The sequence below is a fragment of the Heptranchias perlo genome, chromosome 22, assembly GCF_035084215.1.
Source record: "Heptranchias perlo isolate sHepPer1 chromosome 22, sHepPer1.hap1, whole genome shotgun sequence".
Taxonomy (NCBI): Eukaryota; Metazoa; Chordata; class Chondrichthyes; order Hexanchiformes; family Hexanchidae; genus Heptranchias; species Heptranchias perlo.
This window is the reverse complement of record NC_090346.1, coordinates 31,378,758-31,402,086: the sequence shown is the minus strand read 5'-3', so window position 1 is coordinate 31,402,086 and position 23,329 is coordinate 31,378,758. Positions and strand designations below refer to the sequence as shown.

Below are 23,329 nucleotides of genomic sequence, written 5' to 3'. Positions count from 1 at the left end.
AAAGCGAGCGAGCTATGATCCACTGTACTGCTGTGGAGCCAGGAAGAGCCTGTTCCTCCTGGCTGCACGTTAGGGCAAGTTAAAATTTAAGAACGTACCATTTTATTGGCAACCTCCGGCGAATGTAATACAGGAGCCCTTTAGGCGCAGCACATAACCCCACAAAATTTGTTGTTTTCAGCACCCGTTTTAAGCCTGAAAAGCCAGCGAAATGAGGCCCAATTTCTCACCGAGTTTTTTTTTGAATAATTGACCAGAAAAGAAAGGCAGTCAACCAATTGGAGGTGATTGAGTAGACATGTTTATTACTAAAGATTGAATTCAATCCTTTTGGTGCTCATGTAGCTGCCATTATCTTTTGTTTGACAGTACTCATCCACTGAAAACTACCTTTCAATTACATATTGTATTGATTTTGTTTCCTTTCCATTGTATAAAAAGACTAAACTTTTCATTGCAGACCACACAAATTCTAATAAATCATATACTATGCTGCACCAGGCTGATTTTTAATCTTTGCAATTTATTGTCCAGATAAAAATATAATGAGTAAGTGAAAGTAATACAGTTTTAACTGATTAGAAGTAAAGATAAAATAAAAAGTCACAGGAAAAAATATAAATAAAGCTGTGCCAATCTGCATTTGGTCCGTTCAATCAGGACAAGTCCAGCTCTTTGTTCAACATGAAATCCAATACTGAACTGACAAAAAGTGGCATTGAGTCTAGTTTCCAGCTGTACTATTGACTTTGAATGTAATTGACTTTGAATGTAATTTGAAATGTAATGGCTTGGATCAGACCAAAGCAAACAGCTGAACCCAGACTTGTTCATTCAGCTCCAGTTATACAACCGTGTAACTCCCATACAGGAAGAGAATGGCTATGAGAAAAAAACGTACTTATTCTTTGAAAAGAAAGAAGTTACAGAACAGTATTACAGTTTTTGAAGCAAAACCTGTGTCAAGATTGGTTCATTTTGTCTTTTAGTTAAAATCAAACTTCTTTGATTTTGAGGCATGCTTATCTATAAAAAATGTTTTGCTTTTTGTGTGATTTGGAAAAGGCTGAAAGCCCAGGCCAATGCCTCGGTTTTGCCGAAGGTTCAACGCTTTGTCAAATTCCTTCTGCAGAATATTGTTAAATTTTTGTTCTTCTTCCTTGTTAAGTGCCATATTTGGCTTTCCAGAACTATGTCCAGTTGACGGAGATTGATTTGACAACTTATGTCCACCCATAAGTCTCAAGAATTTATTTTTCTGCTCTGTACTCTCGAAGTTGGCTGTATCCCATTGTGTGCCAGTACACTACAGGGGAAAAAAAGAGAAAAAATACTTAAACATAACAAGGCTTGAAACAAGTTAGAATCCTGCGATATTCCACAATATCTAATCGAGCATGTTAGGTTTATGGTTTCTTCATCAATAGACAAACCATCTTGAGGTGTATTTTAATTCCCATAAATGGAATTATAGAAAACACATTGGGGTTGTTTTTAAACTATTGAGCGGCAAGCCGGTGGAGTGCGCCAGCAGCCTGCTCATTCTGTGGGCAAAGAGGCTGGAGCCATTTTGATGCCTGGGACTCATTTAAACGAAACTGGCAATCGATTGTGCCAAGCTAGGGTGCCAATGCAGCTCGCCGGATTCAGGCCGGCCCAATATCGGACGGGCCAACAGCAAGGTAAATCCAGAGAGGGTGTCGCGGTGGGAGCTCAGGTGGCAGCGGCCCAGGAGCAGTACTTCTGGCCCCACAAAAGAAGTTTAAAAACGTGCCTTTTCAGGGCCTCTTAGGCTCCATTGCCAGTGAAGCTGATTGGGGCGTGCGCTGCGCAAGCTCCAAGTTATATCCTAAAATGGTAATTGGAGTCCTATGTACATGATAGGGCACTGATCTGCATATTAAAAGCAGACTACCGCCTGATACAGCAGAGGCTTCAGCTGCCGAGTGATAGGTTGCTGTGAAAGTAGGCACAAGGCCGATCTCTGGCGTTTACAGGATAGTAAGTCTACCGATCCCATTTTGAGGCCATTAATGCCTATTTGGAAATGTTAAAATTGACCCTGTTGTATATGTAATTAATGTAGTAGAAAATGAAACATTTTACAGATCATAAGAGCAGCTCCCTGTTTAGAATATATTAATTTGTAGAATATTAGATAGCAACAGCTGTGCACAAAAAGTCCCTCAGTCTGTGTTGGAAGAGGAAAATTGGCCTCAGCACTGTTCCTAATTGCAATCTAGTGTACCTTCACATACAATCTCACCACACACTATGATAAAAGGGTTGGGTCCTAGGATTGTGAACATCTAACTTTTATGGGAATTGAGTCACATTGCCCTATACCTACTTGTACAATAACATGACCTGGGGGTGAAACAACAGAACACTCTCATGACCTGAAATGTACATCTGTATTTTTTCAATCTCTCCAAAGGTGAATCAAGCAAACACTTAGCATGACAAGGCTTGAAACAAAAAGTTAAGCTGCTTTATATCTCATCGAATAGTGCTATCAAGCGGCACTTACCAATAACCTGCTCACCGATGCTCAGTTTGGGTTCCGCCAGGACCACTCGGCTCCAGACCTCATTATAGGCTTGATCCAAACATGGACAAAAGAGCTGAATTCCAGAGGTGAGGTGAGAGTGACTGCCCTTGACATCAAGGCAGCATTTGACCGAGTGTGGCACCAAGGAGCCCTAGTAAAATCGAAGTCAATGGGAATCAGGGGGAAAACTCTCCAGTGGCTGGAGTCATACCTAGCACAAAGGAAGATGGTAGTGGTTGTTGGAAGCCAATCATCTCAGCCCCATGACATCGCTGCAGGAGTTCCTCAGGGCAGTGTCCTAGGCCCAACCATCTTCAGCTGCTTCATCAATGACCTTCCCTCCATCATAAGGTCAGAAATGGGGATGTTCGCTGATGATTGCAGTGTTCAGTTCCATATGCAACCCCTCAGATAATGAAGCAATCTGTGCCCACATGCAGCAAGACCTGGACAACATCCAGGCTTGGGCTGATAAGTGGCAAGTAACATTCGCTCCAGACAAGTGCCAGGCAATGACCATCTCCAATAACAGAGAATCTAACCACCTCCCCATGACATTCAATGGCATTACCATCGTCGAATCTCCTATCAACAACCTGGGAGTCACCAATGACCAGAAACTTAACTGGACCAGCCACATAAATACTATGGCTACAAGAGCAGGTCAGAGGCTGGGTATTCTGCAGTGAGTGACTCACCTCCTGACTCCCCAAAGCCTTTCCACCATTTACAAGGCACAAGTCAGGAGTGTGACGGAATACTCTCCAATTGCCTGGATGAGTGCAGCTCCAACAACACTCAAGAAGCTCAATACCATCCAGGACAAATCAGCCAGCTTGATTAGCCCCCATCCACCACCCTAAACATTCACTCCCTTCACCACCGGCGCAGTGGCTGCAGTGTGTACCATCCACAGGACGCATTGCAGCAACTTGCCAAGGCTTCTTCGACAGCACCTCCCAAACCCGCGACCTCTACCACCTAGAAGGACAAGGGCAGCAGGCACATGGGGACAACACCACCTGCACATTCCCCTCCAAGTCACACACCATCCTGACTTGGAAATATATCGCTGTTCCTTCATTGTCGCTGGGTCAAAATCCTGGAACTCCCTACCTAACAGCACTGTGGGAGAACCTTCACCACACGGACTGCAGCGGTTCAAGGCGGCGGCTCATCACCACCTTCTCAAGGGCAATTAGGGATGGGCAATAAATGCTGGCCTTGCCAGCGACGCCCACATCCCATGAACGAATAAAAAAAATCTCATCAAGTGAATACAAAGAACTGTCATGATTGTAATCATTTAGTTCCATCAGTACAACGTGTCTTCATGTAATTGCATCGGATATTGTTTTCACCGCCTGGGCCGAGTGACATTCGACACTGATTTCAATGGAATGAAAATTTGGCGGGTTCAATAAAGAGAGGCCAAATTGCTCCACTAGGTTACCGCCAAAGAGGTGAAAACGAAGTTCTGACACCTTATTTCAACCAATATTCCTTTGGATCAGCTGCAAGTCTGCACCTGTATTTGTTCTTCAGGTTGCTTATAGTGCAGAATCTAAGTGTTACATATGTGGCTAGATCCCATTGTGTTAATTTCCTGATTTAGAACTGAAACATCTTTTTTAGAACCATTTTTCTGAACTTCAATGGCTCCATTGATAGAAATGCACTTTCAATGGATACAGGTAGATTGTACAATGCATCTGTAAAGTTGAGCAAAGTAAAAGTGAGAGGAGATTTGGCAGAAGTGTTCAAAATCATGAAGGGTTTAAAGTAAATAAAGAGAAACTGTTCCCATTGGCGGAAGGGTCGAGAACCAGAGGACACAGATTTCAGGTGATTGGCAAAAGAACCAAAGGCAACATGAGAAAAAATGTTCTTACGCAGTGAGTAGTTATGATCTGGAATGCACTGCCTGAAAGGGTGATGGAAGCAGATTCAATCGTGGCTTTCAAAAAGGAATTGGATAAATATTTGAAGGGAAAAAATTTGCTATGGGGAAAAAGTCTAACTGGATTGCTCTTACAAAGAGCCGGCACGGGCTCGATGGGCCAAATGGCCTCCTTCTGTGCTGTAATCATTCTATGATTCTGAAGTGTTGCAACTGCCTAAGGCATTATTCTGAAGTTCAAATAATTCCATCTCTTTGAGTTTTGTCTAGTACAAGAAATGAATGGACAGAAATCAGGCAGGCTCCCTTATAGGTGTGTGATCCTCGTCACCGTCCCCCGTTCCCCAGTCTCAATGTTCCTCCATGTGCTGAATCAAAGCAATCCAATATGCACAAGAACAGGAAAATCTACCCCACAGTGTATTCAAAGATTTGCTATAACTTTCCAGTGAGAGAAAATACAGCAGTTTACTGTAAACTGTCCATCTATTAGATTTGTTGAAGATGATGGCTGTGAGGTACATATTTTGGTCGATTGTAACTCCCGTCGCCCAGTGAGAATGGTGGGAGGGTTTAATATCATCCGAGTCCACTTACCAGCCTGAGGCCACACTGTTTCCACCCGGCGACATCTTATCTTCATCTACTTTGATGTTGGCTGAGCTCTCACTGCAGATAGGCAGGGATATCATTTAAATCTTAAAGTCACAGCACGACGATGTCATCGGTACCGCAACAGCATTTCAGCTTCCGTGTTTGGAAGACCCACGCTGGGCCAACCCTCGACATCTCAACCATGGCGGAACCACGGAGTAGCCAGAAGAAGCCAAGGGAAGTTTGGAAAAATAATTTTTATATGGACTCCCTGTGGGCCAGAAGGAGCAGGAGTGTTCTTTCGGGCCTTGCAAGGATACCTTGAGCCTCCCCTGCCCCGGGCTTCTCTCTCTACCGCGCCCCCCCAACTGTGATCGTTCTCAATCCTCCTCCTTCCATACTCGCCTTGCCGGGGACCTGTTCTGCAGGTCACTGGCAGCGGCCTGACCCTCCACGACTTTCCACTCTTGCCCTCTGGTGTGCACGTCATTCCTGATGTCTTCAGGCGGAGCCAATTTCAGGGGAATTCAAATGAGGACCGAGGGTTAAAATCTTCTGGGCCTCACAGCCTGGATTGGCACCCATTTTGGTACCCACTCCCAAGTTAAACTGATTCCATTGTCTGTCTCCTGCTAATGTGTGAAGGTGCATGTGATCTGCATCAGATGTCAAAATGACAAGAGGACACAGCTTAAAAAAAAAATGGGGTAACAAATACCGCATTGGAAACAACAAGTGGAAACATTTTGAGCATTTGATTTTCTCTTGTTAAAAATATTTTTGGGTGAAATATGTTAGTGCTGTGATATAGAATACTCCCATTTTGGACACTCGTGTTTAGCATTTCCAGGTCAGGTTTATCAGTTTGATGCAGAGTAAAGGTCACCCTACTCTGCCCCAGTAATGTGCCGCAGTCCCAAATTCAGAAAAGTACCTCCACTGTACCAGTGTTGCATCTGCCCATTTTCTACATCACCATCCCTGATTTAAGATTGGCAATTAGTGCTGAATTAAGGGTAGTTTTGTTGTTGAGTCTATGCCAATCAAGAATTGGATTGAGATTACCCAAGCAAGTTGATTCAATGACCTGTGAGTAGAGTTATTTATTACATATCTCACACAGAGGGTAACAGATTATTTTAAAATTGTGGTATAAATACATTTCATGACACAATTCTAGAGATATGAAAATCATCTCTTCAATCTCTAGATCTCACTTACGATAAAGTGTTCAATGTATAGCTGACTGCTGTATTAATGTGTACATACATTTCTCTGAATTTTGTAGCAGCAGTGCAAAAGCACAAAACAAAAATATGGAGTCGCAAAGAAACTGGATTTTCTAACTGTCAATAGAAAGGCACTTATCGGCAGGTACCAAATACTGCCCGTCATTTACATCCATAATTTTACTACTTCTTTCTCTCTTCTCTGCACTATTACAAAACTGGAGAAATTGCGGTGGAACCACTCAGCAGGTTTGGCAACGTCTGTGAAGAGGAAAGTAGGTAGAGTCAACGTTTCAGGTTGATAACCTTTCTGACCATAGGTCAACATTAACCCTACCTTCCTCTTTCCACAGATGCTGCTTGACCTGCTGAGTATTTCCAGTATATTCTGTCTTTACTTCAGATTTCCAGCACCTGCACTATTTTGATTTTTGGAGAAATTAAGCACAATGTACAGTTTTTGAAATCCCCCCCTCCCCATTGAGAGAAGTTAAAAAATATTGAAACCTATAACATCAGCTTAATGTATCCTTTTCTGGGATATTGGAACTCCATGATGGTGAAGCCATATTAATAGGTATTAGCATTATTTTTAAATTAAAACTCTCCTAAAGTGTAGAACTCTCCTAAAGCAGGGAAGTATATTTACATGGTCATTTACAATATCTGTATTCTGTAATGGAAATGTTAAAAAGTTACCACTAAACTAAATACTCAAATTGTGATATATTTGCAGTATACATTAGTGACATGTGGAACACGAAATACTTCAACAATGATATGACTGAAATAGCTAACTCTTGGCTGACAGCTCCAACAACATTCAAGAAGCTCAACACCATCCAGGACAAAGCAGCCCGCTTGATTGGCACCCCATCCACCACCGTAAACATTCACTCCCTTCACCACTGGCGTACCGTGGCTGCAGTGTGTACCATCTACAGGATGCACTGCATTAACTCGCCAAGGCTTCTTTGATAGCACCTCCCAAACCCGCGACCTCTACCACCTAGAAGGACAAGGGCAGCAGGCACATGGGAACAACACCACCTGCACGTTCCCCTCCAAGTCACACACCATCCCGACTTGGAAATATATTGCCGTTCCTTCATTGTCACTGGGTCAAAATCCTGGAACTCCCTACCTAACAGCATTGTGGGAGAACCTTCACCACACAGACTGCAGCGGTTCAAGGTGATGGCTCACCACCACCTTCTCAAGGGCGATTAGGGATGGGCAATAAATGCTGGCCTTGCCAGCGACGCCCACATCCTATGAACGAATAAAAAAAAACTTGCTCTTGCGTTATGCAGTCTGCAATTGAGTCAGTAGAGAAATATTTTTAATATTCCAAAAATCCCCACTGTATATCCTATATGTCTTATATTACTAGTGCCATGTCCTCTACACAATAATAAAAGTAGATTTAAAAATAGATTTAAAATTAGATCAGCCTGCTGCCACTGTCTGCACTTTTTAAAACCCTAAAAAGTCTTGAGCATAATTAGAACATTTTAAACTTATATAACTGTAATTAATTGATAGGGTATCATATTCCTGTCACTAGCATAAATTATGCTCATAAAATTAATTTCAGCTAAATTTAATCAGCACTAGTTTATCTCCCGTGATGTTGCTCGAAGACAAAAACAACAATTAAAATGAGTGTGTGTGCACCTCTCTGTGTAAATGTCTTTGTTTGTCTCTCTTTCCCTAGTTCTGTCTATTTCTCTTCTACCTTTCTGTTTGTCTTCCACTCTTTTTGGCTGGCTCAGAGATACCATCTCTTGTTGTATCTGTCTGTCCCCTTTTTTCTGCAAGTTTGTCCATTCTGTATGTCTTCTACTTTATGTCTGTTGTACAGTTTCTCTCTGTGTCTGTAGGCCTTTTTTCTTTTTTGAATTTACTTTATATTTTTAATTCCCTAGCCTCAGCGCCACAGCCATGCTCAGAGGGGAGATATGGAATGGATCTGGAACAGCAGAGGAGGCCAGGACCTTAGCAGATGGTTGCACTCAGAGGGCAAAGGACATTCCATCTTGTTGAAGAACCTAATACAGTGATCAAGTGATTGCTGTCTTGTTCAAAAACATAAGCAATGGCCCAAAGTTGAAAAGCAAAAGAAATAAATTGCTATGATGATATGTTTAGCCAAACTGTTTTTTCTCCATTTGTGGGATTAAGTATTGCTGTATTTGCAAACAATATATGCATACATTCTACATAAGATCTGTGAAGTACAAACAGAATGGGTTTTGATCAGACAATTTTACCACAACTCTAGTTCACCCAGATGTCACACATTATCACAGATGTAAAAATATTTATATTTTATTAGAAATCTTGTATAGGATGTGCACTTCCTGTTCACAAACCATGCTTTCTGTTGTTACAACTTTTGGTTATGCTTTTGTGTCAACATTTACCATTATAAATTGTTATGTTAACATTTCCTTTCAATTTTGTTGTCAACTGCAAAATGTAGTTGCAGACTCTGGGCACCACGTGGCTCTGGAGAGCAACTTTCTGAAGTCGCTGGGGGCAATTTTCAACTGCCGGCTGCCTGTTTCTCGCCTGAAAAACAAGCATCCAGCAGTTGAAAATTAGGGGGGTGGGGGGCACCTTGACAGCCCTACTGATGCCTAGGATTGCCTAATGCAATTTTTAGGACTGTAAATGGGCGAGCAGCCCACCTGTCTGCTTCAGGTGTAAGACTGATTAAAAATGCAAATTGGGGTCCCACACAGATGTAGGACCCTGTCTGCAATTTTTAGGTACAAATCTGCAGAGCGCACAGAATGAAAACTCCGCTCATTTGTACTGGAGGTGATCGGTCTAATCAGTGGTCCTCGAAGAGTCCTCTGGTGCCTGCTCAATTTTTGTGGGGCTAGGAGGGATTGAGAGGGATCTGGCCTGTATATCCTTCAGAGCTGCTGTAAGAATGTCTGTGGGAGCCGTTCGATTTCCCAGACTCCCATAACTGCCGAACCATGTGGCACCCACAGCTCAAATGAGGCCCAAACCCGAAAATGCCTCTTGATGCCAGCTTTAGACGGGTGACATGGCTACTTCACTGACTTTGCGTCCATTTTGGGAGGAAATCGAATCCCTCCCTCCCCCCCTCCAACAACTCCATCTCTCAATGTGGTTGTCATCTTGTAAATCAAAAAAAACTTGCATTCATTTACTGACCATAGGAACACTACGGTCAATTTACTGGTCTTTTTTTAAAAAAAGAGGATAAGTCAGTCACTGGCTGTTCCTGATCTACACCTTGAACTCATGAGCATTTTTTAATCTGCAAAATTCCAAGACCAAATAACAATTAATCTATAATTCACCGTAGCTATATTCAACAATTATAATTTGTGGCCTTACTTTAAAAAAAAGAAAGACAGTTTGACTTGTACATAACCTGACCAATGACTTCAAGAATGCACAGCAATTGTAAAACATACCCATACCTACACTTTAGTAGCAGATAATACATTGAGCATTAAATGATATAATGCTCCAGTTCTTATAAATCAGCACGTATTCTGGCTTACCATGAGCAGCATGACAGGAGATTCATTAGTACAAATAAGAAACCCCAGGCAATGAAAAAGATTTACTGAAGATTTAGTATAAACCTTCAAAGCCATAGCTGCAGAACCCAAGTGGCTTTTGAAAGCTCATTGAATCCATTTGTTAGCCTAATACTGGACCTTAAGATAGGATTTCACAGCTAACCATAACTTCTTGCATTAATACCCATCCATACTGGTTTCCTTGAGAATCTCTTCCACTAAGCATAAATGCTAGCCATAAAAGTAGTCTTTACTTACTACTGGCTTGATTTCTGAAGAAGCTTTTGTCTCTGAAGTACCAGTTTTACCAGATACTCGGTCAATTTCTTCTTGCAACGCCTGCCGCCGAGCCTAAAATAAATAACATTTAAAACAATGATCTAACTATAAAGTTCTGTATTTAATGGTATTCATTATTCACATAGTGCTGAAGTATTTATTTGTATGCAAATAAGTTATGCTGTAAAAATAGTCTGAGTGGTAATAAACCCAGATTAAAACATTTCTTTATGTTAAAGGCTTGTTTTAGCAATTACTGTACAGGAGGATGCAAACTTCATAGATTGGAAATCTCATGTTCCTTTTTGGGAATTATTAACCCATAAATAGACCTTTACTTAAATACTGTCACTCAGAGCATGTAAAATATGTAGAGATTTTGAAATTACTGGCAAATCCTGGCAACACTACCGTCCGTTCCAAATAAATCAAAATTCTAACTGTGATTCTATCACAAAGTGGGAAGATGTAAGCTTTCCTACACAATGCAAGCCATGAGGGGTGGTACTGAGGTAAGCAGAAATATTTCTGCAGAGGAAGGAAAATAACAAGATTCAGATGACCGAAAGCATGGCCCCCTGGCCCAGCAGGCAACAGGTTTTGCTGGAGGAGGCTGCAAAGATCAACGACAGCTTGCCTGAAGAATTGCGGCCTTTTCATGCACTGCTCCTCAGAGATATCCAGGAAAGTGAGTCTTGGCCTATAGACCCTGCAGGCTGGGTGCGGCCTTCTACGAGCAGCCTGCTGTCCTCTAACAGGCCCACCTGCTACTTCTCCTGGTTGTTGATGCTGTTGCTTTTACACTTCCTCCTCCTCCTCCTCTTCATCCAAAACAATGAAGCAAGAATGACACCCATGATAACCAATGAGGGTGGGTATGATCTGAGTGCCTGCACCAGAGTGCTCCTTTAAATACTGCTTCCAGTGGCTTTCTGAAAATATTCCCGTTAGGTTTTACTTAGCGGGTTGGGGCAGCGGGCAGGAATTCCAATTTTTCAAATTAAAAACGCATCTGAATCCCAATTACATCATAGGACCCCAATCTGAATGTAATCATGAGGCGCCCGCCTGTTTGAGGCAGTAACTTTGGCCGCCTAAAAAAAGTGTGTGGCAGGCGGGAATGGGACATTATGTTTTTGGAGGCGAATTTAACTGCGCAGCTGCCCTGTTCCTTTTGGGCAGGATGGGTTAATCTCACCACCCTGTAGATCTTTTTAGGTTATTGATTTCGTATTTGAGTGGCCAGAGAGGAAGCTACAACAACTCAAATTCAGTTCAGTACTACATGCCTTAGAAATGATTTTTCATTCTTTTGTTGTGTATCAATTTATATACTTTTGCAGATTCCAAATGTTACAGCGTTTTGAAAAATATTCCCCAAGCATTTAGTAGTAACAAGACTGAAGAGGATAAGAAACTTCTTTAGAAATTTGTGAGCAGTGAATATTAACAACCCCATTTATGCAACTGAAAAACTGCAGAGTATTAAGTATTCTCTCTGGCAGGTGAAACCATTCTTTTCTGAAGTGTCAGCCGTAACATAGTGGCAGCACTCTTGTCTGAATCAGATGGTCATAGGTTCAAGGACATAATCTAGGCTGACCCTCTGAGGGAGTTAAAACCAATGCCCCAGTCTGCGCATTCAGGTGGATGTAAAAGATACAATGGCACAATTCGACGAAGATGAGGGAGTTCTCCTGGTGTTCTGAGCAACTTTTATCCCTCAACCAACACCATAAGAACAGATTATCTGACCGTTTATCTAAATTACTGTTTGCAGAATCTTGCTGTTCTCAAATTGGCTGCTGTGTTTACCTACAAAACGACAGTAACTACATTTCAAAAATGCTTTGGGAATCCTGAAGACATGCAAGACATTATACGAATGCAATTTCTTTCCTTCTCTCTAATTTATCTTCCGTCTCTCACTTCCCCCATCCCTCGATTGCTCTCTTCTCCTGAAGGAGGCAACAGATGCGCCCAGAGATGGCAACACTTCATCCCAATAGTCATTCTTTATGTGAGTCTTGACAGTGCATGTCATGGGACTACACAACCATGGGAGGCCATCAGAGCTGATGGTTTCATCTTTATACCTAACATCCATAGGTATATTTCCAACAGGGTTATTACAATGCCATGATAATGGCACACACAGAGATGTACATTTAAATGGTGCGTTTTCATACCTATAAATTCATTTCCTGATTGAGTTCATAGATAAAAATGCTCCAGCTCCCCCAATGGCTCAGTGGTATTATCCAATGAATAGCTAGACCATACTTGTCCAGGAAGGGCTCAGCTTTGATCCCTTGTGTGCACTACATTAGCTAATTTCAGTCGGGGCAGCTGTAGAAGTGCTATTATTATTAGCCTCACTGTGCCTGAGTTAAAGGGAAGAGAACTAGTCAAGGTTCCCGCTCCTGGGGCACGATTTTAACATTGAAAAACGGGTGGGTTGGGGGAGGGAAGACATTCAAAATTCCAACAATTTCAGACCCGCTCATTTCCAGATTTCACTGGGGTGGGACAAAGGGCAAGTGACCAACCTGCTCCCAGGAGGCGGGTTGGTCACGAAAACCATTCAAGGAGGCTGTGGGTATGCAGATTTTGCAATTTCAACCCCTGGGGACTGGGATTCCCTGGCCTTCTCCTTCAGGCCTCATGAGAGGAGGTGAGAAGGCCCGAAACTGCAGGTAAGTGCCTTTCTGGTACAGCTTGTGGGCCCGGAGGAGCAGGAGTGCTTCCCCTAGGCCCAACAAGCCTACCTGCAATGACCCCCCAATGATCACGGATCCCCGATCCCCCCCCCCCACAATGATCGCGGACCCCTGTTCCCTCCCACAATGTTCATGGACCCCTGTGATGACTCACGGTCCCCCCATCGATGATCCCTGATCCCGACCCCCACCATGAGCGACTCCCCCCCAACCCAATGCCCACCCATCCATACAATCAAAGATTTACCTGAACATGTTCTCTCCCTGGCTGCTCTCCTGTCCAACTGAGGCCAGCCTGTCAATCAGGCCGGTCAGTCGGATGGCAAACCAACCAAAAAAAATAAAAGAAGTCTTCTGGGTTTCCCGTCTGCAATTTGACCCCGCCCCCTTTCCCGGCTTGGGGTCAAAATTGTGCCCCTGATTGCTATCCCGCGACCCCTGCTAAGTGTGCCAGCATGGATAGGACTGGATTGGGTTTAACTGTGATGCCCTCCACGGTAAAATAGCCATTTAATGATCACACATGAATAGTAGCACAAGGGGAAGTTACTGGAGTGCATTTGGCTCTCTTCAGTAAGGGATCAGCCCCTTCAGGGGAAGAGGAGAAAATTGGCAATAAAAATACATGCAATTGCAATCCAGCCAATATATTTTTGACTCTCTCAAATTTGCTTTCCACCACAGTTTATAGTGATACGAATGCATAATCAGGACCCATCTTCTGTCTCTAAATTTTTTCCTACCAAAAAGTTATCATTTATCTTCTTCCTTATGTCCTCCCCCACTGGGTTTATATGGAGGACAGGACTGGAAAAGACTATGTAGTCCACTTGGACGCTGTCCTTGTTGATTCAGCACGTGTTTGCTATTATAAACCAGGTGTACAATGCACTTCTGTACCTTGTCAATGGTCACTTCAAATAAATTTCCTTTTCGTTCAGATAAAATCTGCAAATCATCAATGTCGGACAATTCCTCTTTTATCTGAAAAAAACAGAAGATTCAGTTATACCTCACTTTATATGATATTTATTCACAAAAGGCACAAATAAAAATGTCCATATTACATAGAGTCTACAGCACAGAAACAGGCCATTTGGCCCAACTCGTCCATGCTGGCGTTTATGCTCCACACGAGCCTCCTCCCACCCCTCTTCATCTCACCCTATCAGCATATCCTTCTATTCCTTTCCTCCCTAATGGGCTTATCTAGCTTCTCCTTAAATGCATCTATGATATTCGCCTTAATTAATCCTTGTGGTAGTGAGTTCCACATTCTTACCACTCTTTGGGTAAAGAGGTTTCTCCTGAATTCCTTATTGGATTTATTGGTGACTATCTTGTATTTATGGCCCCTAGTTTTGGTCTCCCCCACAAGTGGAAACATCTTCTCTACATCTACCCTATTAAACCCTTTCATAATCTTAAATATCTCTAACAGGTCATCCCTCAGCCTTCTCTTTTCTAGAGAAAAGAGCCCCAGCCCGTTCAGCCTTTCCTGATCAGTTCTGGTGCCATCCTTGTGAATCTTTTTTGCACTTGCTCCAGTGCCTATATATTCTTTTTATAATATGGAGATCAGAACTGTGCACAGTACTCCAAGTGTGGTCTAATCAAGTTTTGGAGAGTCTGTCGAAATTAAAAAGAAAATTAAAACATAACTTCTCTGCTTTTCAATTTTATCCCTCTAGAAATTAGCCCTAGTGTTTGGTTTGCTTTTTTTAGTGATTTGTGCAACAGTACCCCTAGAACCCTTTGCTCTTCTACCCCATTTAGACTATTATCCAAGCAGTATGTGGTCTCCTTATACTTCCTACCAAAATGTAACACCTCACTCTTATCTATATTGAAATTCATTTGCCAATTATATCCCATTCTGCAAGTTTATTAATGTTGTCTTGTAGTTTATCGCATTCTTCCTCAGTATTAACTTTACCCCCCAATTTGGTGGCATCCGCAAATTTTGAAATTGTACTTCCGATTCCCAAGTCCAAATCGTTTATGTAAATAGTGAACAACAGTGGTCCCAGCGCCGATCCTTGTGGAACACCACATACCAACTTTTGCCAGTCTGAGCAGCCACCCTTAACCCCATCTGTTTTCTGTTCTGTAGCCAACTTGCTATCCATTCTGCTACTTGTCCCCTGACTCCACATACTCTGACCTTAGTAATAAGCCGAGAATGCGGTACCTTATTGATGGCCTTTTGAAAATCCAAATATATTACATCTTTTGCATTACCCTTGTTACCCCCGTTACTTCTTCAAAGAATTCAATGAGGTTGGTCAAGCATGACCTTCCCTTTTGAAATCCGTGCTGACTACTGTATTATATTTTCGGTTTCTAGATGTTTTTCCAGTACATCTTAGAGTAAAGATTCCATTACCTTTCCTACCACTGACGTGAAGCTAACTGATCTATAGTTCCCTGGACTTGTTCTATCTCTCTTAAAATATTGGAATCACATTAGCATATTCAGATAAACAAACTACTGTTAATATGCTACCAACCAGCAAGAAAGCTGCTCAGGAGGGTCACGGTTTCATGATTCAACGTCAAAATACTGTAGTATAAATTTCTTTAAAATACTTTACATCTATAGTTTAAACAACATGAAAATTATTATGGTTTACTTTACAAACACGTCTCCCAGATGAGGTTTCTTTCTTTTTCCTTTTAATTTTCTTTTTAACTTCTACAGTCTCTTCAAGAACATCTGATGCTGTTTTCTGCTTTTTAATTTTTGCAGTCACCCTTGCTGGAGAGTTTTGGCTAGTTTTGTCAAGTTTCACTCTCTCTTTGTCCAATGTCTCAATTCCTTCCTCTTCAGTATCAATGGCTCTTTTCCTTTTCTTCTTTTTAGATTTTGTGATGCTTTCAACGTCATGTTCTATTTGTTTCACTACTTCTCTCTCACTCTTGACCGATATGGTTTCTCCTTTGTGTTCCCTTTCTGGTGCCAACAGATGTGGCTTTTCTTTCTTTTTCCTTTTCATGCATTTTTTGTCTGTATTATTACTATGAGTGTCCAGCATTTGGTCATCTTTTTGCTTCCTTGCATCTGCTAGTTTGAATTGGTCATTCCCAGTTTCAGGCTCGCCGGTATTTTTGTCTCTTTTCCGTTTCTTCAGTGATTTTTCATCTTCACTGGTGTTGATATCCTCTGAATGTGACCGCTTCTTCTTCTTCTTCTTCTTCTTCATATTTTTGGCTTCAGCGTCACAAGTCACTTCTGTCATTTTGTTCGATTTGTCTGCAGTACCATTTGAAGTCTTATTACTTTTAGCAAATCCTTCTTCCACATCAGCATCTTTGATACTGTCTTTTCTCTTTTTCTTAATATTACACTTGCTTTCATCTTGAACTCTGCTTGGTTCATCCTCACAGATTTTTCTTTTACTTCCCTCAGAAATATTTTGAGGGTCCGAATGACCATCTGGCTTAGATTTGTTTTTTCTTTTCTTTTTCTTTTTCAAACCACCACATAAGTCCCCATCAATTTCACTTGCTGGTGGATTCTTCTCCTTTGTCAACTGTTTTTCTGCCTCAGAGTCTTGTTCCTCTTCCATAATGCTTAAGCTTCTAGTTTTGCTTTTCTTTTTCTTTTTCTTAAATGTCTTTAGATCATCGCACACGTCAGAATGATCAAATTCATTTGCCTCAGTTAGGATAGTTTCCACTTTAGGCTTTTTCTTCTTTTCCCGTTCAGATTTGGGTTTTTTTGCCATATTCTTTGTTTTGGTCGACAGTGGTGTTTATTTCAGTTTGCTTTTTACTCTTTACTGATGTTGATTGCGTTGTTTCAATGTCATTCTTGAACATTCTAAAAAAGTTGGAAAATATATTAGTGCTATAGCTGATGATTTAATACTTCATCAACATACATCATAAATTAGATGAATAAATTAAATATTATGATCAACAACAACTTGATCATTTCAGATACAAGTATGTACTTCATTCTTACATACTTTATAGGATAGGATGGGTATAGAGGGATATGGGCCAAGTGCAGGCAATTGGGACTAGCTTAGTGGTATAAACTGGCCGAAGGGCCTGTTTCCATGTTGTAAACTTCTATGATTCTAACTTGCTGTGAGTAACTTGAACTTGCACTTTCATGGTTTCCAAGATCACATATACCCTTTTGCTGTGTTCAGCATGTAATATAAAGAACTTAATAGCTTCCACTTAACAATACTCACTTTATTATTAAAATATCTACTTTCACTATTTTCCTGAAATCCAACCTTTTGCAAGCTGTCATCATAGATTAATGGATTGTCCTTTTAGGAAATGCAGGAATCACTAACTAATACCACATCATCAGATTTAACTAAGACAAAAGAAGTTAAAATTACTGCATCCTTGTACTTAGGATACATTTTTGATTTATTAAATACTGTCTTGCATTATTGACTGTTCAAGAAAACAAAAAATATTCAGTGATGTCAAATCACAAATAGTCTTTCTTTAAATCATCTTTGTGTGAAGTGATGCATTTTGGAAGGAAAAATTAGGAGAGGCAATATAAATTAGATGGTACCATTTTAAAGGGGGTGCAGGAACAAAGAGACCTGGGGGTACACATACATAAATCTTTGAAAGTGGTAGGACAAGTTTATAAGGCTGTTAAAAAAGCATAAGGGATCCTTGGCTTTATAAAGAGAGGTAAAGAGTATAAAAGCAAGGAAGTTATGGTAAACCTTTATAAGTCATTTGTTAGGGTTAGGCCTCAGCTAGAGTATTGTATCCAATTCTGGGCAGCACACTTTAGGAAGGATGTCAGGACTTGAGAGGATTAAGAGAAGGTTTACCAGAATGGTACCAGGGATGAGGAACTTCAGTTATGTGGAGAGACCAGGGAAGCTGGGATTGTTCTCCTTAAAGCAGAGCAGGTTAAGGGGAGATTTAATAGAGGTGTTCAAAAGGGGTTTATGAGGGGCTTTGGCACAGTAGTTAGGGAGAAACTGTTTCCACTGGCAAGAGGGTCAGTAACCAGAGGATACAGATTTAAGATAATTAGAAAAAAATCCAAGGGGGAAATGAAGAGCATTTTTTTTAAGCAGTGAGTTGTTACGATCTGGAATGTACTGCCTGAAAGTGTGGTGAAAGCAGATTCAATATTAACTTTCAAAAGGGTATTGGATACATACTTGAAAAGGAGAAATTTGCAGGGCTATGGGGAAGAGCAGGGCAGTGGGATTAATTGGATAGCTCTTTCAAAGAGCTGGCACAGGCGCAATGGGCCGAATGACCTCCTTCTGTGCTGTATGTTTCTATGATTCTATAAACTTACCAACAGATAACTGAACTTTTCAAGCCCAATTTGAATCAGTGGTTAAACTATATTGCTCTATTCATTCAGCACAATCTACACTGTTATTGTAAGTGTCTGATATAAAGTATAATTAAAAAACTAATGACATTACGTTTACATTTTCACCCAAACCTAAATGGCAGATTGTTTTGTGTACTGTATATGAACAACTGTAGATGCTTGACATATTAGGTTTAGAGAGTTACATTTTTCACAGTAGATGCCAGCTACTTCTAGCTTATGACAGTGCGAATCAAATGATCAATTTTATATATTCTATCTAAACATCGTGATCAAGGCAACTCATGCATGGTCCTCGGGTAGTGTTGGCTACTCTGTAAGTAAATACTAAATATTTGGTGCAGTTTAAACTTCCATTAAAGGGACTAGTGCACTGGAAAATCTAAGGAACATCTAAAAAAATGTTTTAAAGCTATTCTGAGGGAGAAATTGAGCACATCTGTTAGTAATTTTTCTACACACTGTTATGGCTGATTATCTCATGTTGGCCAGGACTGAGTTAATCAGGGAACAGAAAAGCTAAGCATTTTTCTTGCGCTGGCTTAGTTAAACATGGACTCAGCATTCTGAGAAAAGAAAGGCAATTTGATGCTGAACAAGTAATGAGTCAGTAGAGAGCTGTTCACATTGGTTCCTGTTCTGAGGGCTTATAAAAGCTTTCAATGGAGTTTGAAAGACCTGGACATTATTTAAAAGAACAAAAATATATAAAAACAAATAAACATGGCATTTTCCTGACAGAATAGATGATTAAAACATTCTGTTCCAGTACAATTTCAATGATATAATTTTTAAAAATTACTGGTTGGTTTGGAAAAAAAAATATGGTTAATTATGTTTTCTGAACATTATGTAATTATTGAATATTCTGTCAGGGAAAGGTTAACAACAAAAAACAGGGGAGCTGAGTAATTATGGCTAAAGAAATGAAGAAGGAAATGGACATCTCAGAGAATTAGCAAGTCTGATTTTTATTTGGCCTCTAGCCAAATTTCCTAATGAGTAAAGCAGCAGTGGAGAAGCAGATAATTGTCTGCTCTCGAAATCTGACAGATAAGGAGAAATTTTGGGTTGTCCTGAAATGCAGCTTTTTGCAAAGGAATTTAGCTTAAAGCTTTCAAAAATGCAGATGGTTGTGAAACCTACTGTTAGTATTTAGGTAAATTATAGCCCAAACTCAAGCAAATGAAAGGCATGGGCAATAAATCATAGTACACGGAGTAGAGCACAATGCAAATTGGACAAAAATTGAAGAATGGGCTGAATAGTAGTTTGTAACCCGAATCTGGCCTGAATCTCTTCACGAATGATTTGAAGGCTGAAGAGACGAACACTCTGGGATCACGGACAATCTTATTATTAAAGAATGTCTTTGAAGCATAAACAGGAAGGGTCTGCACCGACTCCATTCCTCTCCCTGGCCACTGTCCGAGGCTGAACCAGACTGTTTGCAACCGGAGTGTCCTATTTGACCCTGAGATGAGCTTCTGACCACATATCCGCTCCATGACCAAGACCACCTACTTCCACCTCCGTAACATCACCCGTCTCCGCCCCTGCCTCAGCTCAACTGCTGCTGAAACACTTATCCATGCCTTTGTTACCTCCAGACTGGACTATTCCAATGCTCTCCTGGCCGGCCTCCCATTTTCCACCCTCCATAAACTTGAGCTCATCCAAAACCCTGCTGCCCATATCCTAACTCGCACCGTCCCGTTCTCCCATCACCCTGTGCTCGCTGACCTACATTGGCTCTTGGTCCAGGAACGCCTTGATTTTAAAATTCTCATCCTTGTTTTCAAATCTCTCCATGGCCTTGCCCCTCCCTATCTCTGTAACCTCCTCCAGCCCAACAACCCTCCGGGATCTCTGTGCTCCTCCAATTCTTGCCCCTTGCGCATCCTGATTTTAACAGTTTCACCATTGGTGGCCTTGCCTTCAGCTCTCTAGGCCCTAAACTCTGGAATTCCCTCTCTAAAACTCTCTGCCTTTCTACCTCTTTTTCCTCCTTTATGACACTCCTTAAAACCTACCTCTTTGACCAAGCTTTTGGTCACCTGTCCTAATATCTCCTTATTTGGCTCGATATGTCAAATTTTGTTTGATAATCACTCCTGTGAAGCATTTTGGCATGTTTTACTACATTAAAAGGTGCTATATAAATGCAAGTTGTTGTTGTTTTTGAGTCACTAGTACATTGATCTCAAAATGGAAGGAAAAAAGGTCCTGTTAAATTGTGTAAGTTTGTCATGGGTCATATTGGAGGCTAGCTTGCTGTTTCAACTAAGTCTTCACAGTTGATTGTCTAGGAAATCACTCCACAAAAAATGTGTCAAAATGCTGAAAATCAATGAATGACTTACATTAATGTAACACTTTTTCCAGTCTCAAAGCACTTTACAGTTTGGGGTAATTTTAACTTTGGGTGATGGTGTAAAACAGGTGATATTGAATTATCCGCCTGTTATCAACTACACCCGATTTTCCTTTCTATTGATGTCACTGGAAGGGAAGATTGGATGGTGTGTATAACAGGCGACCAATTCGATATCACTCATTTTACACCATCGCCCAAAGTTAAAATCATCCCCTTGACTTTTGTTATGTAAGCAAACATGGGAGCCTTTTGGCACAGAACAAGATCCCTCAAACAACAACTGAGATGAATAACCATGTGTTTCTGGTGGTGTTTGTCTGGGGCAAGAATGTTGCCCAGGGCACTGGGAGAACTTCCTGTTCTTCCAATTGTTTCATGGGATCTTTAACGTCCACACGAGCAGGCAGACAGAGCCTTAGTTTCTCACAGAACGGCATCTCCACTAATACAGACGTCCCTGAGGGGTTACTGCATTGGAATGTCAATGTACTTTATGTGATTAAATACTGGAGAGGGGCTTGAACGTACAACCTTTTGACAGAAACATGAATGAACCAAATGTGTTAAGCTGACACTGTCAAAGATCTGAAGAGTTTATTCCAGATTTGCTTCCCAAGGTGACCCATGATAAGAAATGATGGACAGCAAGAATTCATTCCTCCTAATTCTTGCATATTTTCTTGATGCAGGAAGATTTCCATGTATATGCTTTCCTCTATGAGCAGACAGACCTTTTGCCTTGAATTCTTGGATCACAGTCAGGCAAAAAGCCCATCAGCTCATTGAGCAAAGCAGTTACATGGAAAGGGGGAAAAAAAACTATGATTTATGATTGTAAACAATTTTACAACACCAAGTTATAGTCCAGCAATTTTATTTTAAATTCACAAGCTTTCGGAGATTTCCTCCTTCCTCAGGCAAATTGCTGGACTATAACTTGGTGTTGTAAAATTGTTTACAATTGTCAACCCCAGTCCATCACCGGCATCTCCACATTATGATTTATGAGGAGGACCTTTTACACAAAGAACAGATCAAAAGAAAAATGGCTGCTTCAGAGAAATTAAAGGTTTTGGAGCATCAAGGAATAAACATTGCTTTTGTATCTAGTTGTTCTGTAATAGGAGAATGCAAATTCTTACATGATCTAACTGTTAGAAGGGCAATTTTCTGAAGAAGGTATGGAGGTTATCCATTAATTCTGTCAGATTGTTATGCCTGATGAGCCTTCAAATTCATTTTTAAAAATAAAATAACTTAAGATTATAACAAGAGCTAAGAAAAGGTTTGCCATTGTTGTTGAGGTTTTTCTGTCCTTTCTCTTTGTGCCTGTGGGAGAGCATATTCTGTTTTACTGAGGCATCTATAATTGTAAATTAACACTGGAGGAAAAGAGTTTTCACCATAAGGATATTTCTCCAAATTTGTTATGGGCTTTGGTTTGATGTTTCAGAAAATAGTTTTGCTTTAATTCCAAGGTAAAGATTGTGTGATCATTACCAATTTGTGTTATACTGCAAATGATAAAAGTGCCAAACAATTTACCTATCTGTGCACAGGGAGTGGGCTTGTTTGTAAAGTAGAATGTGGGTTCTACTACCACTCAAAACAGCTGCCCTTAATTGAAACATGATACTAATTTCCAGCACCTACATTTCACACTTGATATCAGAATTACACTGATGGTTTTGCATCATTGTTTGTTCTACAAACAGCAATATTGAAATAGGATCAGCCTGGCAATGTACACAGAATGACAGCAATGATTATAAACAAGAAAACAAAACAGTACACAATATAATTGGAATTCTTTTCTCATTTTAACTGATGATGTCAGGGAACAAAAGCAATTTAAAGAAAATGCACATTTGGTGGTAAAACACGTTGTTTTGCCACAGTATACAGGTCATGTTATTTCTTACAAAATGGAAAATACAAAATAGAAATTGACTACATTATTACTTTCATCTGGTTCGGGGGGCGGGAAGAAAGAAGTGGTATAATTATTTTCATACTCCTACACAGATATTCCAAGTATTAAAGTTTTTTTAGATTAGTCTGTTAGACTTGTGCATTATTTTAAATACACTAATTGTACCTTAGTATCATGATCAAACAAATATTTTCTAATGTTATATATCGTAGAAAAATATCAACATGCATTAATTTCAATCCATTATATTGCTTCATTGTCATTAACACAAAGTATTTTAAGGGGAGAGGAACAACACAGCAATATTAAAGATTAAAAACAAGTTACCCTGACAAAGAATTAACTTTATCCACAATGCAGTTTCCTATAAACGTGTCTCTGCAGCGCTTATTCTCACGGGTTCAACTCTTCTAAAGCTAATTCATATCAAGTAACACGGTTACAATTAAACAAAGAAATCTCTTTCTCTAACCTAATGGACACTAAACAACTCTCACCTGTTGAAACAAGTGAATGACTATAAACTCAGGCCTTCCCTCGCACCGCAAATACACGCGCGCAAATAGACCCGGATGTGAAACGCTCGACCGTTCACCCGCTCTGCGCGGTGCTTTGTGGGTAATTCAGGTTGTGTCCTAGCAACGGATGCAGCCAACATGGCGAAGGTGATAGGAAAGCGAGTGAAGAAGAACCTGTGGGAAGAAATATGCGCAGGTAGGAGTTTTAAGCAATAAATGGTTCCTGTCGCTGCCCTCGACCGTCATGGATACGACGCACATGTGAAAAGTGCCCGTTTCTGTCGATGTGACGAGATGGTGCAAGGCTTGCGGTAACAA

At 40.7% G+C, this 23,329-nt stretch overlaps 2 protein-coding genes across 2 annotated transcripts in view; one reads left to right on the top strand and one right to left on the bottom strand.

Moving 5' to 3' along the window:
• Positions 1 to 283: 283 nt before the first annotated feature.
• On the bottom strand, positions 284 to 23,092 carry LOC137340621 (lysine-rich nucleolar protein 1-like). Its single transcript, XM_068003193.1, is given in 6 exon segments — positions 284 to 1,306; positions 10,102 to 10,194; positions 13,743 to 13,826; positions 15,476 to 16,550; positions 16,552 to 16,665; positions 22,991 to 23,092. Coding segments are annotated over 5 exon segments (1,686 nt in total). The 5' UTR covers position 16,665; positions 22,991 to 23,092; the 3' UTR covers positions 284 to 985.
• Positions 23,092 to 23,329, top strand: part of iqck (IQ motif containing K) — a 128,135-nt gene continuing 127,897 nt past the window's right edge. The window contains exon 1 of the mRNA XM_068003196.1: positions 23,092 to 23,207. Coding sequence (XP_067859297.1) covers positions 23,150 to 23,207 — 58 coding nt within the window. The 5' untranslated portion in view covers positions 23,092 to 23,149. The remainder of the gene's footprint in view (positions 23,208 to 23,329) is intronic.